The sequence below is a fragment of the Emydura macquarii genome, unplaced genomic scaffold, assembly GCF_026122565.2.
Source record: "Emydura macquarii macquarii isolate MOO-44397 ecotype Brisbane River unplaced genomic scaffold, CSIRO-AGI_Emac_v2 contig_2481, whole genome shotgun sequence".
NCBI lineage: Eukaryota > Metazoa > Chordata > Testudines > Chelidae > Emydura > Emydura macquarii.
This window is the reverse complement of record NW_027132618.1, coordinates 286566-312037: the sequence shown is the minus strand read 5'-3', so window position 1 is coordinate 312037 and position 25472 is coordinate 286566. Positions and strand designations below refer to the sequence as shown.

General features: G+C 41.4%; 1 protein-coding gene across 4 annotated transcripts in view; it reads right to left on the bottom strand.

Annotated features, from left to right (window-relative positions):
• The window catches only part of MIER1 (MIER1 transcriptional regulator), a 68165-nt gene that overhangs the window by 9628 nt on the left and 33065 nt on the right, over window positions 1-25472 (bottom strand). For 3 of the 4 annotated variants that reach the window (XM_067563337.1, XM_067563339.1, XM_067563341.1), the window contains exons 3-10: window positions 24965-25107; window positions 20383-20547; window positions 14958-15090; window positions 12274-12338; window positions 10287-10359; window positions 3337-3488; window positions 2244-2325; window positions 654-748 (exon numbers count right to left, since the gene is read on the bottom strand). In XM_067563337.1, the coding sequence (XP_067419438.1) occupies window positions 654-748; window positions 2244-2325; window positions 3337-3488; window positions 10287-10359; window positions 12274-12338; window positions 14958-15090; window positions 20383-20547; window positions 24965-25107 (908 nt within the window). The remainder of the gene's footprint in view (window positions 1-653; window positions 749-2243; window positions 2326-3336; window positions 3489-10286; window positions 10360-12273; window positions 12339-14957; window positions 15091-20382; window positions 20548-24964; window positions 25108-25472) is intronic. The other variant, XM_067563338.1, reaches the window with a different exon arrangement.

The following is a 25472-nucleotide window of genomic DNA, read 5'->3' as shown; positions in this document are numbered from 1 at the left end:
CAGACACACCTCTGGACAAAATGCAAAAACACCATAGTGCCAGTATTCCTGCAGATTGCCTACAAGAATTTTTGTTGCATGCTAGTGGGCGAATCCACCCATATTTTATTTCCCAGTGGGTTCTGAAAAAAAGCTTTCATTACCCTCTAACTTATACTTGCCTAGGGTTTTGAACGAAATATACAATTAAAACTTGAACTCAACTCCAAAATATCCAGATATTCAATCAGTGGAGAAACTATTACAATATGAAAATTCCTACTCACATTCCTGTAACAACCTTGGTTGCAGCATTTCTGAAGATGCCTACCACACTCCACAGAATCTTCAAGTTTATTTAACAAGATTATATAATACATTCTGACCAGTTAAGTGATATTGATGACAAACTCTTTTTTGTGAACAGACCCATTTAAGGCCTTACACAATGAAATCTGGGCATATCAGAATTGTTTTCCCACATTCCATGTAATGCCAGCTAACTCATGAAGCTAATCAGAACACCCTCCTGGGGTAGATCAAGTGAAAGGATATGTATAGTATAATGACTAAAGAAAAAAGAATGTATTTGGAAGGAAGTCAAAAGATCTTTTCAGCTACAAAAAAAATGTAGGAAGAGGATTACATTTTTAAAAAAAATCAATCATCCTTGCCTTGTTCGCCTGAATCAAGTGAAAATCCTTCCCATAGGCCTTCAGTCCTTGTTCGAAATTCCTACATTCTTCCTCTGTCCAAACAGCTAACTCTTCTGAAATAAGAAATACAATACAGAAAGCATACTTTAAAGTGACCACATAAGGATAACAAATGGACGCTCATGAGTTTGATACAAAAACCACTGTATTAAAGATTCTTGATCTTAAGATGATTAAAGGAGAACAAGCCTCCAGAAATATTTCTAGCACAGACAGGACCTCATAGGAAGAGACATATTACACCTCTATCATGTCTTCCTTAATGGTATGGAAGACAGTTGTATGCCTTCTGCACTACCAGCTGAACTGTTTTCAACACTATTCAAGGACAGGTAGAGGGAGACATTATCACAGCCGCCGAGAGCAAAAGGTCATTTTATTAATTTAAAAGGACCCTAACTGGGATGGCAGAGAAGTCCAGAGCAGATCAATCTGACAATACATTTAACTGAAATGAGCAACTATCAAGAAATATTAGGAGACTTAAGGCTATGTCTATCTCAGTAAATAAGAAATGTTTGACCACAGGGACCAATTGTGCTTTCCAATTTACAGGGTAAGAAATTCTGGTACCATTGAAGTCAGTGGCAAAGCTCGCACTGACTGAGTCAGGATTTCATCCCAGGTATTGAACAGTTTGGTCACGGATCAATAGGAGGGATGGTGTGGTGAAGAAGGAAGAGAATCTATGCTTTTCAGTGATTTTCTTGCGTAGATAGGTCTAGGATTCTAATTTTCTCTATGTCATCACCTTCATGAAAAGAAGCCTCAGGAGCAGAGCAGGCAGGGAGTGCTAACAGATGGGTGCGTAAAGAAAAGGAGAGGAAGAACTAATACTAAGACAGAGGGTAAAATGTTAAATGAATGAAGAGAAAACAACACCACAGACAGAAGGATACAAAGGAAAGATCTGTACAAGGACAGAAAGTGCACAATACATGTCTTCTAAAAATTCAGGTTAGTTTATTAAAGTTTAGAATCTTTTTCTGTCAACAAGATTAAGAGGCCTAATCTTTTTTTACTTAGAATTTTGAATTCTTGTATATTTCACACACAATAACAACAGTGAATTATATAAAAGTCCAGAGGCATGAATATAGAGAATAAGCCCTCTAGAATTCATAATTTAGTTGGGTGCATACAAAATTCTAAATTTTAAAAAGTTACAAAGTAATGAATAAAAATGTCAAGTTTTTTAATTCATAAAGCCTCTTCTTTGTGTGTTATTGTCTAGATACTTACATATTTATACTATGCCCATCACTTCATCCTCCAAAATCTCATTTTGGCCCTGAACTTTTAGAAGTAGTGTCAAGGTCATCCCTATATGGCTGCATTAAAAGTGAACTCTGAACATGGGGTAGAGATCATTCATTCCTGGATTTGGGGAACAGCAGTAAGAGTGCTACACAATGCTGATGTGAAATCCTGCTGTAATCTGAGATGTCTGACAATAGCAATCAATACCCAAATTTTAATGATTTTGATAAATTAAAGGCGGCATAGGTAAAAAATAAAAAGTACATTTAAAATGTGATGTATGCTTACCTCTGGCTGCTTTTACATTAAATCTTAATCTTCTCAATGATTCTTCTGTATCAAAATTGCACTTAACCAATTCATACAATGCCTGGAAAGGGAAAAACTACACATTTAATGCTTGACTCCATATACTACTGAATTTGCATAGTGCTACAATGGTGCAATTATCAATTACTTAAACTTATTCAGAAAAGTCTAATTTCTCTAAAAATCCAGTAGAACAAACTATTTTAAGAACTACTTAAAACAGCAATATAAAAACATATAAAACACTTACAAATGGAGATAACTTTGAGGTTATACACCTCCTAGGAAGTATATGTATAATACACACTTTTTCCTTCTTCATTTCTTGTTCTCAACTATTGTACTGTACTGTTGTGTACTCTGAAATCGCTCCCATGCTCTACCCTAATTTATAGGACAAAATTTTATAACTGATCCCTAAGATGCAGAGGTATGACAAGTTCTGTGGAGATACTCAGAAACGGAATTCTGATATCCCAGAAAATGTGCACAAATGGTCAGTTACACATAAAGACTAACCAACTTGGGCCGGCAATTTTGGTTTACCTTAATTTTGTTTTATCCTTAAGATTAGGAAATCTGCAGGACTGATGTTTTTGTGCTTTAAGAAATGTATGCACATTTCTTCACAGGCCCAGCCCCCCAAAAGATGCATCTTAACAAGATTTACATTGTTTTGACATGAGATTTGGACATATGTGCACATCATCAATGCACACATTTGTCAAGTCCATGTCCTTTTATTCAGGGCAGGAACAGAATTTGGTTCTAGTTAGTAAAGCACTATAAAATCTACAGCAAAGACAGAGACCAAAATTTAGGTCTTTGCAGATTAAAAACACGTTTCTTAATGCACTTGTTAATTTAAAAACTGAGTATGCATTGTGTTATTGATTTGGGTTCTTAGACATTTGCTTTGGTTTGGGGGGTGGAGGGGAAGCAATTTAGTTCCTCTGAGGGGGATGAGAGAAAAAAGAAGCCATTTCAAAACAGGTATGGGGGCAGCGAATGTGACAGACTTACAAGACACACTGTAATACACACTATGGCCATGACAAATTCCAGTATGTACCTGTTCATTGTCTTTAATATGGGATCCTTCAGGAATTGCATCTAGTCCTTTCTCATCTCCTGTTCTCCTGGAGGCTTCATTGAGGAATTCAACCACTTTATCTTCTGATAAATAATCAGGATTCCACAGCAGCTGGTCATCATTTTCATATACTAAATTAAGAAAAGCAAAAATATAAGTGAAGCATATTTTGTAAGATTACAATTTCTGTTAAACCTCAAAGAAAAAATATTAAGTTGAGAACACTAACAATGCTAGTTAAATACATGTATAAGGACATTCATAATTATAGACATGATGAATGGGATAATCTGATTGGCCAGAGCGTTGTATTCACTTGAAATGTATATTACTATCAGTGCTCTTCCAAATTATTTTTATAGTTCACTCTTAACTTTTTTTAGATTTCAAACACACACACACACACACACACACACACACAACTACAGTGCAGTGGTGCAAAACGCATTGTGAACCTAAATCAGATCCCCAAGCATATACAATGTCTGGAAAAAACAAAATCCCTGCCCAGTCTTTGCCCTTGAAACTATAAAAATCACAAGATGACAGAATTATTTCAAACAGTGAATCAGCTAACCTTCCAGACTGCCTTTATCTAACTCCAAAAAAAAATCTTGTAAGTAATTTTCATCCTACTTTGCTGAAAAAAATCTACCTACCAGAAATGAGATTAAAAAACTGATCATTCCAACTTCCTTTGAACATTTGGTTCAATCGCACAACCTACGGTCCTGAAAGCACCGAGGGATGTCTGGACTACTACATGTGAAGTCTTAGCCACCATGGCTCATGAAAGTCGGCAAAGAGCACCCGGGCCCACTCTTGACTGAGAACACCTTTACCTCCTTTAGAGAAGGCAAGTTACTAGACAACCCCTACCACACTAAGTCAAAATGCCTCTAGAAAGCAGCATGTGATGCCAGAAACCTCACAGCTCAGCACTCAACATACAGATGACAGTAACAGAAAGAAGTGAGTGTGTGAGTGTGAAAAGGAAATAGCTTAAGCTTACTTAACTCAAGCAAGACAGAAGATACTGATAAAAAGAGAAATATGTTGAAAAGATGGCTGTGACACTGGCCTCAATGGAAGTCTCAAACCTTCTCTCAATAACAGACTGAAAAACAATTGCCATTATGTATCATGGATAAGTAAGATTAAGAAAAAAGTAATTTTGTAACTGGCACCAGGATGAGTGTATTAGAAGTTACTAGACACACAAAGTATGATTAATACTCAATGGATGATATGGAAATCTGAATCCCATCTATCCTCTATGTTAAGTTCTGTAAGTTTTCCCTCTGGGTAGCATCTCAGGTGATTCTTTCAGTCAACCCTTTTTGCATGTTCTTCCAAATGGCATGCTTGCTACGACAGATTCTCTGGCTTAATTCTTAACAAATCTCAACTATTTCCATCTTCTGGGTAACTTTAGCGATAAGGGGTTGTTGAACTCTGACAAATCTGGACATTTGTTACAAATTCATTCCATTTAATACTAGTATTTTTTTAAGGCATTTGGGTGTCTGTCTATACCTTTGGTAGAGTCCCAGCTATATGTTAATATGGAAATAACTCTAGAAAGTGGGGCTGCATAACAGCACAGACATAACTCTAATAAACGGGGTGTAGACCATCTAATTCCACTTGACATCTTCGGGGAGAACTGACTGTTTCATAGGGCTTGTCTATACTTAAAACACGGTAGTGCTTCAATGAAGATGCTACCTATGCTGACGGGAGGGCTTCTCATATCGGCATAGGTACTCCACCTCCCAGAGAGTCAGTACCTAGGTCAACAGGAGACTTGTCCCATCAGTTTAGCACTGTCTACACTTGGGGTTAGGATAGTTTAACTGCATCATTCAGGGACATGGATTTTTCACACCCCTGAGCGATGTAGTTATACAGACCTAATTTCCAGGCTCTAGACTTACTCCTATATTCTACAAATAGTCTACATTTTCTGCAAAACAACTTAGCTCTGTCCAGATATTAACAAAGTGTTTTCTTAACAGCGAGGCAGTGCCACTTAGCCTCGCTTGGTAGCAGATGTGGCTTGGTGTAAAACACAGAAATCCTTTTGTTTCTGGAGTGACTCCTCCATTTCCACATCAAATAACTCTGGTTCTCATCTTCCACCTCTGCTTGCCCTCCAAGGGGATGACCTGATGATTTTATCAAAAGAACCAACTAACCTAACTCTCATAGATTATAAGGTCAGAAGGGACCATTATGATCATCTAGTCTGACCACCTGCACAACGCAGGCCACAGAACTTCACCTACCCACTCTTTTCATCATAGTTAAAATTCACTTGCTGTCATGTCAGAAACATAAAACATCTCTGCATCTCTGAGCATATCCTCACAACTTAAAGGTCCTCAGCAATGATGCAATGGGTCACCTTTTTTGCCTTTTCTGTCAGTTAGTCTAACAATGAAGTTACCTTGTCTGAGATCAAACAGTCATATTATCTAAGCCAGCTCAGTAGGAGGAGGAAGAGAAGGGGAAGAGACGAGGCTTGCATTGTCACTTCAAGGAGCTGGAACTTGTATACTACACAATTAGGAAGGCAGCTTATGTCGACCTAATTAAGTCAGTGTGTACAGTACAGCCTTCCTCCTGCTGCTGTAAGTGCACTACTACACCAATATAACTCCACTTTCAGGAAAGACAGAAGGCTTAGGTTGGTGTAGTTAGGGCGATACAGTGTCTGTGTAGTGTGGCTGATGGCCGGCTTCCCTCCAGTGGGTCTCGCACCTTCCTGCTTGTAGTGAGCCAGGAAGTTGCCCGTCACCCCGTCTTCCCAGGGGAGGGGGTAGGGACCCAGGCCCACCCGCTCCTCCGGGTCCCAGCCCAGGGGCCCTATGAGAAGCAGCTATGTGCTGCTGGTACTGCTTTCCAGATGGCACACTCTTCCCCTGGGCTAATTCTCCCCCTCCTTCAGTCTTTCTGGCCTCTTGAGCTGGTACCTTCCTCCTCACTGTTCGACTGCAGAGCTGAGCTCCGCTCCGCTCCACAGCACAGCACTCCTACTTCCTCCAGCTTGTGCCCCTTGTGTTTGGGGCGGAGCCCTTTTATGGAGCACCTGGCTGAACCTTAATCAGCCTCAGCTGCTCCTTATTGCCCCCAGTGGCTCTGAGTTAGTCAGCAGGGAACAAGGCCCAGAGCATTCTGGGACTCACATACCTCCCATTCACTACTCTTCTACTGCCTCCTGCCTGCACCATATCACAGTAGACATACTGTTAGCTATCTTGTCAGTTTCACAGCAGGAGCCTTGAAATTGACAAGAAAGCCAGGCAGCTAGAGCACAGCTGCCCTGAGCTTCCCTGGAGAGCTGGGTAGCTGGACCCCACTCTGGGCTGGGAGCTGGAGTGGTGCCCTGAGGCAGCTTTGTCAGTTTCACAGTTAGGTGAGCCCTGAAACTGACAGGGCAGCTGGGACTAGGGGGCCATGAGCCTGGGTAGCTGGGACTCTGCTCCTAGCTGGGAAGTGGGAGCAGGTGACAACAAGGGGGGCAGCCGGGGTCCCCACTGGGAGCTGAGAGCCCTGGCTCTCAGGCATCTCCCCTCCTTCCCCACACTGCCCTTCTTCAGTCAGTGGAAGCACTCCTGGTGAGGACCCGCCCCACCAACCGAAGGAGGGCAGTCATTACTGCGGTGGCTTTAAGTTGACCCCAAGTAGCTCGACTTAGCTTTTTAGTGTAGACATGCTCTCAGTTTCAGTGGATAAAGTTAATGATGATCCTGCAAAAATAATCAATTATTGTCCCTCTCCCTGAAGGAAAATAGGTACCTGTTGTGTTCACTCTCCAGACATTCTGCAGTCACAGGAGGGACCTGACTTAAAGACAGCAGACTTGGCCTGCATGGGGGACCTAAGAACTAACGGTACAAAATGTCTAAATTTAAACTGCAGTACTTATATTCCAAGGTACATGCCTCACCCAGACTGGGAATCTATACAGGCAACGTTCAAAGAATAAATTGTACCAAAACTGCATTTGTCGTGGAATCTTAATGGAAACTGAATAAGTTATTAAACTATGATGTTCAGCCAAGTGCTAAGTTTCCTATATGTTCACAATAATATAATTCTACCCTAAAATACAGATTTTTATATTAGCAGTATTTTTTTTTTTTTAAACAAAATCTCATCAGCTATGAGCCAAAGGGTATAATTGCACATTGTCAGCCTAATTTATCTTCCCATTGTAAATGTCAACACTTTGAGGCCTGTGAATAAAGGTTTCATCCAAAAATACAGTAGGTGGGGAAGAAAAAAGTACAGAACAAAAATTATGCCAGCACTACTGTAACAATAATCTAGTGAAACTTTTAGCTCTCCCCAACACTCTATGTCCATGACACATTTTCTGTTCTAAAACTAATGACTGGATGCAAGTCCATGAAAAACTGCTTTTTGTAGGCTTCTGTAGTACAGAAAACAGCTATATATTTTTATTGTAGGAGGCCACAAGTCATTTACAGTACAGTAAACTAATAAGAATGGGAGAATCACCAGGAAATTACAAGTATAACTTGCTGAATTTCCGATAAAGAAATAGAGTTCAAGCTCAATGCTAAGGTATCTACCAGATAAAGAAAGGAGCATCAAAAGTAGTTTCTTCACAGCTAGTGGCACATACCTTTTAGTGCATTAATACTTAAAATAGATTTATTCCTCCTACTGGCTTATTTTAAGAGCAAAGCAACAAGCACACCACTGAGGTTAGGGATGCATTATGGCTTCCATTTTAAACCCAGATTAATTCATTTGGAACTTTCAACTTATCTAACTGGAATTTTTTGCACTTGATCTCTGCCTGAATTTCATTTTTTTTTCTTTTATTCAAGCAAAGACAGATCTGCCATTTCAAAAAGTCTCTGAATGTAAATCACATAACAAGAATGCACAGGTCTTTTTCCATGGAGATTTCTTAATAAGCTCAGGAAGTTAAAGAAAGCTGAGCTGCATATGTATGCACACCTAAGTTTGATTTAGATTCTGAAGGTGTGCTACAGACCTATTCCTCAGTGTCTGTATATTTCCTATGTGCAGAGATGTGCAGAAGGAGATGTTGGGACATGGGGGCCTAGGAGTCAGACAGGTGCTGAAATTAAAACTGGGGCTGGCATGAAAAGCTTAATACACCTTGCTGAATGCATAAGATTTTCCAAATAGCCTGGTAGGAACATGGTATGATTGAAAAAGTCACATATACAATTCATAGAGTTTCAGTATCATGGAAGACCATATGCAGGGTACATAAAGTTTTCCCTGAAACTATGGTTTCAATGCCTATAACTGCCTATACCCTGGGATTCTCAAATTGCCTCTCCTCAAGCTCCTTTGGCTATCACATCACCAGAAGAGCTAGAGGAGAGGGAATCTGAGAATCCCAGGGTATATTTGAGTTGGGTGGGAGTCACCTTAGCTATGGACCTATTAAGGAGCACAGGATGGAAGTTTGCTTCTTGTGCTTCTCAGCAGGTCTATAGTTGGGGCAGATACCTACTCTGCAGAACTAAATTCTGTTGGAATATAGGCTCTGTTCTGGTGAGCAAAGGGGCTACAAAGGCAGCTGATTTACAAGAAGGAGAGATACAAAGCTCCTAAGTTTCACAGAACATTTGTCTTACAAGGTCTGCCTAGGACAGAGGATTTGGTGGTATAGCCAAAGAATCCTAGATCAGGATATTTCCCAGACTTTTTTAAAACATCCATAAAAGTACATTAAGAGAATTTTAAGCTTGAATAGTTAAGCATTCAAGTCAGGGAATGCCAAAGTCAAAGTTACATGTGCCATCTTAACTCTGTCCCCTCTAGCATGTATACTACTGAACTCAATTACACCAATGTATATGATTTCTCAAATATTATATATAATTGTTTCCAACAAAGTTTGTCAAACAACACTAAAGAAGAGGGACTAGTAGTAATCCACATACTGTATTTGTTAACAGAATAAAATAGACGGTTCAAAAGCAAACTTCAAGCCAGAGAGGTAAATTCCTCCCTTCCCTTTCTGTCTAACTCCTCAGAACTCTGTGAAACGTGAAGACTTGGCAAGCCAGTCAACTGACCGCTTATTATGAGATTATGGTCTAATACCTAGAGTGCTCTGATGTAGGCAGTGGCCTACCTTGTTGTTGATTGCATCATGGTGCCATTCTTTCACTTTTTAGAGCGTCAGTTAATTAGGATTGGCATTTCTCTGAATTAAAATAACTCACTAAGACCTGGTCTACACTGCTGGTGAAATTCGGTGGCAGTTGACAGGAGTTACGCAAGCTACACAGAGTAGCTTGGGTAATTCCCGTCGACTTTGTAACTTCCATTTAGCGCGTCGTCTGCACTGTGCTGCATTGATGGGACATGCGTACCAGTGGACACAGTGCTACGCTTTTTGGGGAGATGGTTTTATTAGATCAACTTCCGGATCAATTGAGCATGTCGCCAATGCTGCTCAATTGAACCGGATAAATCTGACGGCTGTGAATTTGCCGCCGTCAGTGTAGACATAGCTTAAGTAACTTATTTTTTGTAATTAGGCACAGGTATCTAAGGCTACACCTATGGGAGACCACAAAGTCTTACTCTTTTTGTTAGAGATGTTACTATTCTAATAAATTAGCGCTTTAACTTTAATTTGACCATTTTAGACATTTGACAATTTTTGACTAATCAAATGACCAATTATTTTTGGACTAGTCAAAGGCCCAACCCAAGTACAATGTGAACAGTTTCAAATACAGGCACAGCTGCATGATGGAATACATTGTTTTATTATGCAAATTACATGACATCAGTTAGTAAATAGTTAATTTTTCCTAAGATGTCTCGTCTGAAGTCTTCTCTCCGACTTTACTACAGAAACTTGAACAAATCATTTCAGAAATGCTAATAGCGTCAAAGCTCACCTTTCTCATTCTCCTTGTATTTGCATATACCAGCTGGAATTTCAGCTTGAAACATAGAGCCCACCATGATTTCCTGTTTAAAAAAGCCAAACAAGTATAAAGCACTTTGACAGTCTTATTTGTATTTTAAAAAATGGAATGTACAATATCCTTTTAAGCACTAAAAACTCCTGCCACCAATAACCTAAAAAATATGTGGAGAAAACCTAACACGAATAAAAAACCAATATGTAAATTTACTTTGAGAGGGTATTAAATGAAACATACATTAACAATAAAGATGTTCATTTTTAAATTGTGGGGAAGAGCAGGAGAATAAGCAGATAGTTTATAGAGCTCAAAGTCATCATGAGTTAAACTTAAAATTCAACCCTTTTCTTCTATTTTGGGTTTTAATTAAAAACCCTTCATATTGTGCAGAACATTTACTATGGTTATTTACTTTATGTGGTATAATTGGCAGAGGAAAAAGGGGAGTAATTAAATATGCATTTTCTACATCTACTTATTGAGATTAAAAACAATGACATGTACTTCATATAATATTTGAGTTGTATTAAAGCACCCCAGGTGTAATAATAATTAGAACAAAGCTAGCAATTACTTCACTTCTCACTTAAACAACAGAATTTATTTCACTAAATTAAGTGACATTCTCCTGGTCCTGTCAGATGGAGACTGATGGATATAGAGCTGCTCTGTGATAATTTATGAATACTGTATGTGACACGGTTATTGGGATGTTCACTGTATGAATATGTTCATTTAGTTTAAATGCAGGCTGCTGGAAAAGATGAGCAGGAAGTGAAACAATAGCTCAAGATACACTACTTCCCAGTAAACACTTCAGCATGGTTTAAACGCAAGGCCTGAGTTATTAACTGTGAAGATCCTACCTCCAGGTTACACAGCCACTGTTGGGGACGCAGATCAGAAGAACTACACTACTCCGTTCAGAGATTAGGGCAGTTGTTGCCAAGAAGCTGTTCGGACTGACACCCCTTTCCTCCCCCCCCGGGACATCTGAAGAGGTAGACCTCCCTGGGTCACCATCACAGGATGGTAGATCTTTAAGTAAGAAACATGCATGTAGATGGTTTTAAAATACTTCCTCTCATGTTATGCTTTATTCCTACCGCTAAGATTAAATAACACTTTGGTTTGAAAAGGCTGTCTGTGATCACTGGTAAAAACAGGGACCAAAACTCCCCAAAAGAACTGGTGTCAAAACCAGTCAGACCTGCTGGGGTAAGCACAGTTGATACACAAGGCTCTATAGCCCATAGCCGAGCCTTGTAGTGATCTACCCTTGGATAATTGAAGGCAAAAGGCCTGATTCTCTGAGTGCACCCCTTCAGGTCTTAAGAAACAGAGCCCTGCACGGATACAAAATCTGTATCCGCATCCAATCCGCGATCCACAAAAATGGTCCATGAATATCCGCAGATTTGCAGGGCTCTACTGAGAGGGGACAGAGATGCAGCTAGCCCTATAACTGACAGAGGTTTTTGAGGGAAACTGCTAAGCAGAGGCTCTGGACTCCAGGCAAAGGAAGTCAGAATGGGAATCTCAAACATGGAGGCTACTCCCATGCAAAGTGGTCCTTGTCCCTGAAGGGAGTGGAAATCACCATGAACTTCAGAAAACAGAGAGTGAAGAGAAAGCAAAGTTTAAAAGTCTTAACTTAGCAGTATTTGTTTTTTTAACTGCAAAAGTATTATGAAATTATTTATAGAAAACAAGCTAAAGATAACTAAAAACACCAGGTTGTCAAGTCGGATGATCATTTCCACCTTCTGGATCAACTGAAAATTAGCCAAAAGGAGTCTGTTTTTAGGAACTAAAGCCAGTGACCTCTTATTTCCTGTTTCCTTGTGCTGATAGGACACAATATCCACTTGTGCCTGGAATAACCAACAGTGCACTGCATTTTAAGAATGCATATTTGATAAAGATATATCCTTAATAGCGAGTCCTCAAATGTTACCTTTTTCCAGTCTTCTGAAGGAATATAATCTTCATCTTCCTCAGATTCTTCTTCTATTTCACTGTCTACAAGAAATTTTTCAGACATTAATACCATAAATCCCATCCAGACCAACATTATATTCCAGTAAAAGATGTCTTGGAAACGGATTGCTCAAAGCCATCGCTGGCTGGCTATTTGGGTCCTGAGCTGTGATGTAACAACCACCTTTCTGTGAATTAACATAGAGCTGGGATCTCATGACTGAAGAGCAAAGCAAGAGATCACCACAACTTTGTCTATCTTCCGGTTGAAAGGCACCTCATTCTGCCTTAGAAGAAAAAACAACAGCTAATGTGCTTAACCAGAGTGGTTAAACATCCTGTTAATTGGAAAGACAGCAAACAGGAAGAAGGTTGTACGTTTTTAAGATCCAAATAAGTGAACAGTCTATTTTTTAGGCCTCACCATCAGATTTCATTCCCCTTCATCCAACTCTACTAGTATAGGCTGATCAGGTACAGTTGTTCTCTGCAGGCATGCCAGTGTCTTTAGTGATTACACTGAAACCCAGGTTCTCCTTACTTTCAATGTAAGGCTAGACACACTCATTTTGTTTCAGATCCTGCATCCTGCCCTGTCTTTCCTCATCTGTACAGCAACACTGGCACCAATGCTAGCCAATGCTGAACTGTATGTACATTAGAGCACCACAACAGGTGGGGCACTCCAAATCCAGCTGTTACCTGCTCAGGCTGCAGTGACATTTAGGAGTGCTGGACTTCACAGCTCACTCAGCTCAGATAGCCACAGAGTGCACTGAGAAAGCAGAGTCCTTAATACTGGTGACATCTGGTAATTGCATTTGCTATAGTGAATTTAACATTTAGGGGTCCTTAAGTCAAGATATAGGTCTTTAAGGGATGTTGAGTAACAGTCTGTATTAGGGACTATCATTTGCATGGTAAGGAACAACTGTCTTCCACACAGTGTTGAAAGCAGCCACGTTAATGTGGTTTTTATGCACAGCATGTAAGAAACTGGCAGTAGAAAGAAAGTCCCTTTTATTAAAAGCAAATCAGTATTCTGTTAAACATTGGCAGAAGAACCAAAAACTAACCTAGGACATCTGTGTTCTATAAACATTAAAAGGAGAATGTTATGTAGATTGTAAGCTCTCTAGGGCAAATATTGTCTTTTCCTGTTGTGTTTATGGAGTGCCTAGCACAACGAGTCTTGGTTCATGACTACAGTCCTAGGTGCTACTGCAACCCAAATAATGAACGTGAAAGTAACATTTCTAGGACATAATTAGTGATGTAGAAGTGAAGAACTTTAAATTTTAATTTCCTTCCTTTTAAAGCACTGGGTATATGGAGCTATAAACAAGCTTTAAGGTGATAATGTTTGCTGTAAATATATAGATCAAGGACTCCAAATTCCAGGAATGAAACATTTTACCTTCCTTTGGTAGAAATGATTACCCCACACAGTGAAATATTTGGTTATCCAAATGGCTTGGCTACTCATTAGGAGAATGAAGATTTGAGACTCAGGCAAGTGGTATTTCAACAGCAATGAGGGCTGCGTATGGGGAGGGTTCCACAACACTAGATTAGCAGTTCCAAGGGGCTGCAAGAGTGAATTTTAAGCACCTCTAAGAAACAGACACACAAAAGAAAAGTGGAAGTATGGAGCAGGGAAATGGTAGCCCTGAAAATGATGCTGTCAAGTAAAATATTTTAAAATGTCTCTGTTATTATCCCCACCTCAGTTTATTAAAACCTGAAATAATTTTTAAAGTTTATTTTAGTTTGATTGTTTTTATTCATTTTTCCATTACTCTGAGATTAGACAATAAAAAATAAGCAGTTTTATTTTTGTTCCTTGTCAAATTCATTTTCTAGTTCTTATTCACTAGCACAAGGCTTCTCAAAGTTTTTCATGGAATAGACCACAACTTAACAGATACTGTCTTGTGGCCCAGCACCTTTTACATTTATGATCAATTAGCCTCCATGTAGCAACTACAACAACTGCTTACTTGGAATAGTTATATAAGAAAACAAAGTATTTTATTGTCTTTTTAGTGTGAATTATCAGATGAAAATAAGGAGGTAAACCAACACTACTTGGACCACCAGCAAGTGCATCACAGACCACAGTTGGGCAATAAAACAATGCAAGGTTACAAACATTGCAGAGGAATATTTGCCCTCATCCTTTGATGTGGTCCACATGGGCAGACAGACCACTGAAGTCACTGGGGCTCGATGTGGGTTGCAAGAGAGCTTTGCAGAGGTGTAGAGGCATGCCCATGTGGACTTGTTTGCAGGACTAGTGGCTATCTTTCCACTGAAATGAAGTTATTGAAAGCATTTCTACTGACCTTAAGTTTTGCTTTTCTTTTTAAATTTTGCACCGAATTTAATCCTACACTCTTCCTTTAATAGAACTATACAAAGTCCATGACTTGTGAAAAAGAAAGATGCTTTATTACATGCTAAAGGACAGTGGACAACAAAAAGCCTATGTTTAAGTGACTTGATAATAAAGAACAGCAGTGGGTGAAGAAAAAGAGATCTGGACAAACACTTATAAGCAGTAAGCTTAGAATTTTTAGTAACTCAATATTGCAATAATTCCAGTTCTTAATAAAATTATGACAATTTAGATGATGGGGCTTAGTACTGAACAGCACATACTTGTATCAAAATATTTACATCGACGTGGGTGAATTATCTCCTGTGGATCTTGAGAAGCAACAGATGGTGCTGGGTCACCATTGGATGACTGTGTCTCATCCTCCTGACCTGATGAATCCTTTATGGTCTCCTCCTTAAATACAATGAAGCAAACAGGAGACCAGTTACATCTTCTGCACCACAGAAACATCTATCTCTTTTGTAACAGTTATTTTAAGAAATTTCAAACAACAAAAGAGGATATTGTATACATAATAATGGAGCATGGGTTGTAGTGCTACAAATTATAGGTCCTGGCTGTGGACAACCACAAAAATTGTTTAGATGCATTACACAAAGTATTGATATAGATTGTGTAAAAATAAATATTTTAAGCAGGTCAGGTTTAACATTAAGTTCTAGATGAGCTAACCAGAGTTCACCACGGTATCTAGGTTTTCCAGCATGGAAAATTAGGGTTGCAGTTTATCCCATGAGAAACGATAAAAACCGCCACATTTGTGTGAACTGAGTCATTTTCTCTGTGTGAGATACAGGGGTTAATTTGAGAGAGATTATATTTGGCATCCTTTATCCAATCAGGCTTTGAGCAGGGATGGGGATATGCTGGATTTGCATAACAGAGTAATTCTCTGTTTCACCAGGAACACTGCAGGTATACAGACCTAATTTTTTAAAGCTGTTTGTGAAGATATGCAGTATTCAGATCTAAGGATCAAGGGGTAGGTCAATTTCACAATTTTGTTCACATGAAGCACTAGCTTTTCCAAAAATTCTCATACTTGGGACTCAAAATGTGTCAGTGAACCTACAGACATTAACACACCAGGTATTTGGCCTCGGCCAGCCCTACTGCGCACTTGAGGCGGTTTGCAGTGAGGTCAGCTTTCCGGAGGGAGTTGAGCACCGCCTCTACCTTCCCCAGGTGCGTTTCCCAGTCGGGGCTATGGATGACCATGTCATCCAGATAGGCAGCCGCATACTTGGTGTGGGGTCTCAGTAATTGGTCCATCAGCTTTTGGAATGTTGCGGGGGCTCCATGGAGTCTGAAGGGGAGGAGGGTATATTGAAACAGGCCATCGGGCGTGGAGAAGGCGGTCTTCTCTTTGGCATCTTTGGCTAAGGGGATTTGCCAGTCGCCCTTGGTCAGGTCCAGGGTGGTCAGGTATTAGGCCTTGCCCAACTGGTCCACTAGCTCATCAATATGCAGGATCGGGTAGACATCGAATTTAGATATCTCATTCAGCTTCCTGAAATCATTACAGAACCGCAGGATGTCATCAGGCTTGGGGACTAGGACGATCGGGCTGGACCAGTGGCTGTGGGACTCTTCAGTAACCCCAAGTTCCAACATCCTTCTTACTTCCATCCTAATTTCTTCCCTCTTGGCCTCGGGGATCCGGTATGGGTTTATCGTCACCCTCATCCCAGGGTTGGTGATGATATGATGCTGGACCACCGTCGTACGACCGGGCTGCTTGGAGAACATGTCCTGGTTTCGCCGGACCATGTCAATAACTTCCGTCCGCTGTTCGGGGGTTAGTTCGGGGGATATTCTCACCTCCCCCTGTGTGGCGCCTATCTGGGGGGTTACTTCTTGGGTGACTGGTCCCGCCAGGGCTTCAGCAGGTTAACATGGTACAGTTGTGTCGGCTTCCGGCAGTCTGGATGCCTCACCTTATAGTTTAGGTCTCCGACTGCTTCTACGACTTCGTACAGGAGCTTGCTCTCCGCTGTTGGCACCAGCACCATAACCTGCTTCCCTGGCTGAAACCTCCGTGCCCATCAGTTATAGTAGGTCCGCTGGGTCTTTTGGGCTTTCTCCAGGTGCTTCCGCACTATGGGAGTCACCCGGGCTATCCGTTCCCGCATCTGTGCCACGTGCTCGACGTCATTCTTCCCTGAGTTGAGCTGTTCCTCCCAGTCCTCTTTGGCAATATCTAATATAACCCGTGGATGGTGACCGTATAATAGCTCGGAGGGAGAGAACCCAGTGGATGCCTGAGGGACCTCCCGTATCGCAAACATCAAGTATGGTAACAGGGCATCCCAATCCTTCCCATCCTGCACCACTACCTTACATATCATGCTCTTGAGGGTGTGATTAAACCTCTCGACCAGGCCATCCGTTTGCGGATGATATACTGAGGTCTGCATGACCTGGATGCAGAGCAGGGTACAAATATCTTTCATTAATTTGAACATAAAGGGGGTCCCTTGGTCTGTCAAGATTTCCTTGGTAATGCCCATCCTAGCGAAGACCTGGTGTAGTTCCTTCGCGATTGCCTTGGATGTGGGGTTTCTTAACGGAATGGCTTCAGGGTACCATGTGGCATAGTCCAGAATGACGAGCACATTTCGACGGCCCCGTGCCAATCATTCTAGTGACCCCACCAGGTCTATAGCTATCCTCTCAAAAGGAACTTCAATAATGGATAGGATCACTAATGGGGCTTGCAAGTGTGGCCGGGGGATGTATAATTGGCACCCTCCGGGCAGGAGATGCAGTATCATTGGACCTCTGCCCATATTCCTGGCCAGTAAAACCTTCTCAGAATTCGGTCCAAGGTCTTATCTGCTCTTAAGTGTCCCCTGAATAAATGACTATGGGCCAGCTCCAATACTGTCTTGGTGTGTTTCCGTGGCACCAAGAGTTGCCCCACCTCCTTCCCCCGTGTTTGTGCCACATGGTATAGCAGGTCACATCTCAGGACATAGTACAGTCCGGGCTCTTGGTCTTGCCCTCCACGGGCACGCCATCTATCTCCGCTACCTCCTCCCTCACATTTACATATAGTGGGTCATTGGTCTGGTCTTGCCCAAAATTCCCCTGTAGGGGACCTAACTGATCCACCTCTAGGGGCCCAACCTCACCTTTGTCCCCGGGGTCGCTCCTACTGGCACTGGGAACCGCCTCTGGGTCCTCACTAGTTTAAGCGGTCTCCTGGCCTCCCGAACGGGTTCGCCTACCGATCAGGGCAGCTTTCTGGTTCCCAGCCAGTATTCGCATCCCTAATCTTTTATCCGCCCTCCTTTCCCATCTGGATTTCTGGGGTCTTCCGGGGGGGCTGAAAATACTTCTTGGGCAAATCCAGCAAAAGCGGGGACAGGGATGGCTGCCCGAGCCTTGGTCTCAGTCAGGGGTTTTCCATCCACCCCGGGCTCTACTGGGGGGAGTAGGTTCTCGAACCTGGGAAAATCTCTACCGATCACGACCGGGTAGGGGAGCCTAGGGACCACCCCTGCTGTCACCCGGGTGATATTCCCCTGGATCTCAATCCGCACTGGGACCGAAGGGTAGAAATTCATAGTCCCGTGCACGCAGGTTATCCCTGTGTGTTTGGCCTGGGTCAGCTGGTCTCGCCCCACCAACTTCCCGGAGACCAGCATGACGGCTCTCCCAGAATCTACCAGGGCCATGGCTTTGATTCCATTAATCTTTACTGGCCTGGTATACCCATGGGGGGGCCGTTACAACCCCTACCAAGCCGATAAGACCACAGCACCGCCCGTGACCTCCCAGATTGCACTGCATGGGTTCGTCCCCGTTGGGGGCACTGGGCTGCTATGTGGATTAGATCGAACAGCTGGGACCGTGGCGCTATGTCCTCACTGTATCACCATTCATGGAACCTCTTGGCTCGCACTGCTACCGCCACCCCAGATCTGACCAGGATTTCAGCCTTCAGCTGGGGGTAGTCCGCAGCAGCTTCCGCCGTCATATCATAATAGGCCTTCTAAGACTCTCCCTCTAGGAAAGGGGCAAGGATACTGGCCCACTGATCTTGGGCCGGGCCTCCCGCAGGGCTGTTCTCTCAAAGGCCAAAAGATATGCCTCTATATCATCCTCCTGCGTCATTTTCTGTAGGCAGTTGCTGGCCCGTATGGTCCGCGCCCCGTCTTAGCTGCCGCCTCGCTCCACCAGGACTTTCAACTGTCCTACCACCTCCTGAAGTAGGGCCCGGTCCTGGGCAGTCTGGCTCATCAGCAGGTGGTTGGTCTGCTGCAACTGTACGGCCTCCTGTTAGGCTACCGCCTGGACCCCGGTCGCTTCCTGCTGGGCAGCTGTGGCTTGCACCAGGGCTTTTACCATGTCCTCCATCTTGGGAGTGGGGTGGGTTAGAACCATCCTGGTTTAAGTCCACTGCACGATAGAATCCCACTCCTCACACCAAGTGTGGCAAGCAGCCGGCTTCACCCTAGTGGGTCTCAAGCTTTTGCCTCTCGTGGTGGGCCAGGGCGTCACCAGTTACCCCGTCTCCCCAGGGAGGGGGGCGGGGACCCGGACCCGCCCGCTCCTCTGGATCCCAGCCCAGGGGTCCTATGAGTAGCAGCTATGGCTGCTGGCACCGTACTCACAGCTGCCGTTTTTTCCCCTGAGCTAATTCTCCCCTCTGTCCTTCTGGCTTCTTGAGCCCGGTACCTTCCTCAGCACCCCTTTCTGCTCCTCCACACACTCTGCACTCCTTCTGGCTCCTTCACACAACTCTGCACTCCTGCCCACAGCACGGCACTCCTACTCCTCCAGCTCACGCTCTGTCCGTCTGGAGCAGAGGGTTTTTATCAAGCACCTGGCTGGGCCTTAATTGGCCTCAGCTGCTCCTAATTGCCCCCCTCATGACTACTAGCTAGTCTGCAGGGAACAGAGCCCTGAGCATTCTGGGGCTTACATACCTCCCTTTGAGCCCTCTCCTACTGCCCTCTGCCCTTGCTACATCACAGTCTGGAACAGCTTCCGTAGGAGGAGAGAGAGAAAAAGACTGGGACTTGCCATCTTGGAAAACAGATGACTAGAGGGGAGATGATAGCGATCAATAAAATCATGACTAGTGTGGAGAAAGTGAATAAGGAAGTGTTATACACTCCTTCATATCACACAAGAACTGGGGCTCACCCAATGAAATTAATAGGCAGAAGGTTTAAAACAAACAAAAAGAAGTATTTCTTCACACAATGCAGTCAACTGTGAAACTTGTTATCAGGGGATGTTGTGAAGGCCTAAACTATAACAGGGTTCAGAAAAGAACTGGATAATTTCATGGAGGATAGGTCCACCAATGGCTATTAGCCAAGATGGTCAGGGATGCAACCCCATGCGCTAGATGTCTCTAGCCTCTAACTACCAGAAGCTGGGAGTGGATGATGGGATGGATCACTCTATGATTACCTGTTGTGTTCATTCCCTCTGAAGCACCTGGCATTGGCACTATTGGAAGACAGGATACGGGGCTAGATGGACCATGGGTCTGACTCAGTATGGCCGTTCTTATGTTCTGTTGTGGTTTGGCATCTTCCACATCCGTGCAGGGCTTTTATGTACTACTAGTGACTAAACTAGAAGAAGGGTGCAAACTAGTTCAGAGTTTCAGGACATGGTACTAGACAACTGCATCGGAAAATTTTTCCAATTAGTACAGTCACTTACTTTGTTTTCTCCACTACACCCACTGTTGTCATCATTATCAACATCTTCATCATCTTCTCCCTCCTCTTCCTCCTCTTCATCTTCTTCATCTTCCTCTTCTCGGAGTGGGACTGTACCATCATAGCCATAAAGGCTAAGTAGTTCGTGAATTGGCATATCACCTTCCTGAATAACATCCAAACAAAGTTTTGATTTCCACAAGACACTTCTTTCACATTACATAGATCATCTCCACATTTTTAAGATATATATTTTACACATAACCTAGCACAGGCAAATATGTGAGGAGTGCATGTGTTAATGTCTGAACTAATATGAAAATTTGATTATTGGAAAAAAATTGGAAACCTTACAAATCTGGAGAAAATTACTTCTTGAATGACATATGGCAGGACTTCCAACTTTTAGTAGACTAGGAATTTAAACCTGATTATGCACACAAGTACCAAAATTATACATAATAATTATACATAATATTGACTAACACGTCACTGTTCACATAAACACAGACACCCCTCAGCAATTCATCACATACAAGAGGTGAATACTATTGAGCAAATTGTTGCACTGCTTTTTAAAATAAAACTACTAAAAATTGTCTACAAATGTACATATAGTTAAAAGTAATCCTTGAAAGTATTTGTTCATTTAAAAATCTTTATACAGATGGCTCCTAATTTATCAGCGGTTGTGTTCAGTTTACAAATATAAAACATTAATTGCCAGCCCAGCAAATTCAACATGGAATCTTTCATTCTCCTGAGCCACTAGTAACAGAAGTTCTGTTACCCTTTAACATCTATGTAACCTCACTGCCTTAAATAGGATGCACAAGCGCATCTGGCTGGCCCTATTATTGGAACTTAGTAACCCATTTTGTTGATACACAAAGAAGCAAAGAATCCAGCTCACAATCCCTTAGCTCTATAATGCTACCAAGAGCAAAAAAGTAAAAATGTATTTTATCAGTGAAGCCAGCAGACAGCACTCTGAATACAAACAAGCAGCAGATCTGATGAGTGTGGTGGCAACATTTTTACGGATAGAACTGAACTTTAAGATAAAATTTAAAGAATATTTCTTGAAAAAGATCAAGTCCTCCTGTGTACTATTCAAAGATGCTGAATTGCCGCCAGTGCTACTCCATGGTGAGTTATTTAAGTGTTAGTTGATCATATTTTGAAGTTAGATGAGGTGCAGTGCAGCTGCTAACCAAATCTTTTACTGATGGCCTGTTGTTGAGACTATTTCAGTGTTGTAGGAATTGGTGAGTGAAATTCTATGGCCTGTGTTACACAAGAGGTAAGGACTAGCTGATCATAATGGCCCCTTCTGACCTTCATATCCATGAAGTCAGGAGCCTAAACTTTCCTATTATGGATACTGGTAGGAATATTTTGATAATAGTTTAGTTCAAAAGCAAATAGTGCTGAGTGATTTTTAATGGATTTTATTTGTTTGAAATCTTACATTTTCTTAAATGTTATTTTTGCTTTCAGAACAATGGCTTTGCAAAAATTTAGCAAAAATTTCATCTGCTGAGCAACAAAGTTATATGACAAGTTTTAAAAGTTTGGGATCATGGACCTGTCAATGAAGTGAATCAAAAATCAAGAAACTGAAAACTACAACATATATTGAGGTAAAGCACTCACTGCAGGTAAAATATCTCAGTTAAACAGCTAATTAACATACCCATTTTCCTTCTCTCAATGATCCTTGGAACAGCCAAACACCTTTGAACAGTCAACAAAAGAACAGGGCACCTCTAGTTGAAACCACACTAGCACCTTGCTGGTTCACACTAATGATTGGAAGGACTTTATGAATTAACAATACTAAATTACAAAATGTGCTGCATTTAACAAATATAGTTAGTTTTTATTTATGGTCATACATATAGTATAGGAATTAATTTTTATGTAAGTATCAGTATCCTATATTTTTAAAGTAACTAAGCCATCAAGTCACACACATAGCTAGTCTATGTATGGACTGTACAGATGATCTGTACAAGTACATGTGCCTATCAGTGCTACTTAGCCTTCCTCTCCAATTCTGACTGTTACGCTTCTTGTTGTCTTGTCTTAAAAACTCAGTCCTGAATCTTAAGAGCTTACAGAATCGATTGTGTTTTCAGTGCCTAGCCCAATAGGGCTTTCAATTTAGGGTGACCACCTGTCCCAAATTGGGCAGGACAGTCCTGAAATGCAGAGTTCAAGTCCCAGTGCATTCAGAACATTCTCCTCTTTACTTAGGTTGATTCTCTGAGCCTGCCGTACCCCATTAGACCCCAAAACCCTTTGGGTTCTAGCAACCCTTTGTTATAAGGTGGTGGTCAGTTGGTATCAAATTATTATCTCTATGTTGTCCTATTTGTAGAAATATAAGCACTGTAACTGCAAGTCTGAACTTACCCCAGGGCAGCACATTGTATTCCAGACAGCTACCCTGCACAGGAAAAGTGTATGACACCTTGAGGGGACTATAATGGAGATTCATCAAGACTGCAGTCTAGGGCCATCACTTTGATTGTTTCTCAGCTACCGGCCCACCTCCATGATACAATGTTTTTTCTACACAGGGGCCTACAAAAGCTAGGTGGGAGGGAGAACAGAAGCGTGACTGGTAGATCTGGAGCTTCTCGCTGTGAGCACATGGTACAGGTTTTGAGGCCCTAGTTAAGAGCATGGAGGGCATGCTCTGAGTAGGGAGCCAATCATTACCACATGTAAGAACTTCAAGAGAGACTGCCCAGCCTGAGATGCTGACAAACCCAGGATTCATAAGTAGGGGTGAGCTCAGACTAGGGAAGGGTGTGTTTCTGGACTTTGAAAATAACAAAGATCTATAACCCTTAAGTGCTTTAAAAGTAAAGTCATTACGGCTAAGAAATTCCTTTGCTAAACCTGTGTTCCTTTCTTTCCTACTATACTGTCTCTGAAGGGGTTAAACTAGTAAGCCCACAGTGTCTACAAGCTAGGTGGAACTGATGAAGCATGTGCAAGCAACTGGGAGGTCTGACACTATTTTCAGTATATATAGCAGCTGGATGGCGGCATTCCACCTTTCAAAAGGAGGGTGTCAGCCAAGAGATCTGAGCCTGGGAATATCCCCTAGAGTTCCAGAGCTAGAACCAGTGACTAGAGTTTACCAAGACCAAGTTGGCTTGGACCCAGGAATTGGATCCACACACAGCAGGCTGATAACTGTACAGTGGAGTACAGGGCCAATTTGTAACACCCTTCCTCTACAGAAAGATAGCACATGGCTCCCTCTAGAACTAAACAGCAACACTGCTCATTGTCTTGCTCAGCAGTGAGCGAAAATATGGAGATCAACCATAGTTTCCAATTCCTGTCAAGTAAGCAAAAATCTCTGGTCCTGACCTTTGACCACTGACATGTCATTAAGGTAGTACACAACTATACCACCAAGCTGAGCCTTTAAACAGTTACATAAAATATAAGGAAGGAAAGCAATCATATTGAAAGCTCTCTACACACACTTGAGAAATCCTATATCCCAGAATTCACCCTTTCTAGACAAAATGTCTCCAAATTTGTAATAAACTGGTTTACTTAACTTCATTTTCATCTTTAATATAAAACCTGCAATTACAAATGTAAGTGACATTTCATTATTGTTAATGCAGATTAAATACGCTAAATAGCTTTTTAAAGTTAAACTGCTAGTGATTTACTGTAGCTGAAGAAAAGTTGTACTTTAGAAATACTTTTGAAGATAATTACATGTACTGAAAAGCCTTTCCACCAGTGAGATCACGGAGGGCATTTAAACTAGTTTAGAATTCATTATGAACATCCTTAAACCACAGAGTATTGTTCCCAACTAAATAACCAGTTGCAATTCAAGGCAAGATTCTGCCAAGTTCATAACCCTCAAGAGTCCACTTAAAGCAGTATTTTAGTGACAGCAGAAGTATAAGATTAAAAAAAAAACAAAAACAACTTAGAATGCAATTATTTTCAATACACATTTTAAGATGTATGCATAGTCATCATTAATTGCCATTCTTATCCCAGCTCTGCTGACAACTCATTATGTGGCTTTGGGCAAATCATTTAATCCCTTTCTCAATTTCTCCACCTACAGAATGGGGCTAATACGACTTACTTCATCACAGGAGTGGTATGAGGATGCATGTTTGTACAAAGAATTTAAAAGGTAAAATTTTTTAAAAGTTATGGGATGATGGAGTTTATTTACAGAAATTTGAAATCAACATGTACTAATCAAATGCACAGGTTTATCAGGGAATAATCCATTTATGTAAAACAAACGTGTAGCTAGAGCGCACTTTGTTTATGATAGGTCTAAAATGTGACATCTACACGAGTAGGTATAAACAAAAAAAAACTATACATCAACAAGTATTTCAATTGATTATATACATATCAGCTTCTTTGCTACAGATTTTGAGAACTGCAAACAAAGTACTTCAATAGGTCACTATTCCTAGAATGTATTTGTTCGCCAATGTATTTGTGATCAAAATCCAAAATGTAACCGTCTTCCATAAAATGGTATTTTTGTTTTATAACCCATAAGTGCCATTTACCCTTGTAAGATCCTCTATTTCAGAACTGAAGTTTGTTTCTCCTTCCATCATTTCCTCCTCTTCTAATGTCCGTTCGTCATCAAAATCATGAACCAGCATATCAGCTGATGGGTCAAATTCATGGTCATCAGATGTTGCTGAACCTCATGGTATAAAAAATTTGAAAAGAATTTAATCAATCACATCATGCGTTTAAGGAATTACTTTTATTAATACCACGCTGTCACCAAAACCCAAACTAAAAAATAAAATAAAATCTAGACACGAAAGATGTTTGCAAAGTCTGAAGTTTTAAAGAATTCAACTGTCCTACTTATTCAAAGGAGAAGCTCATACTCTATTTAGATGGCCAAAAGCTAAAGAAAGAATCAGAGGTGATGGTTTGACTATTCAGTTTTCAAAGTACTGCACTCAGTTACAGTTGCAAGACACCTACTGATGCTGCATATAGTCTTCAGTTTAATGCTCGCACAACATTGGTAATTTAGAGGTATGTGTCTTCAAAGGC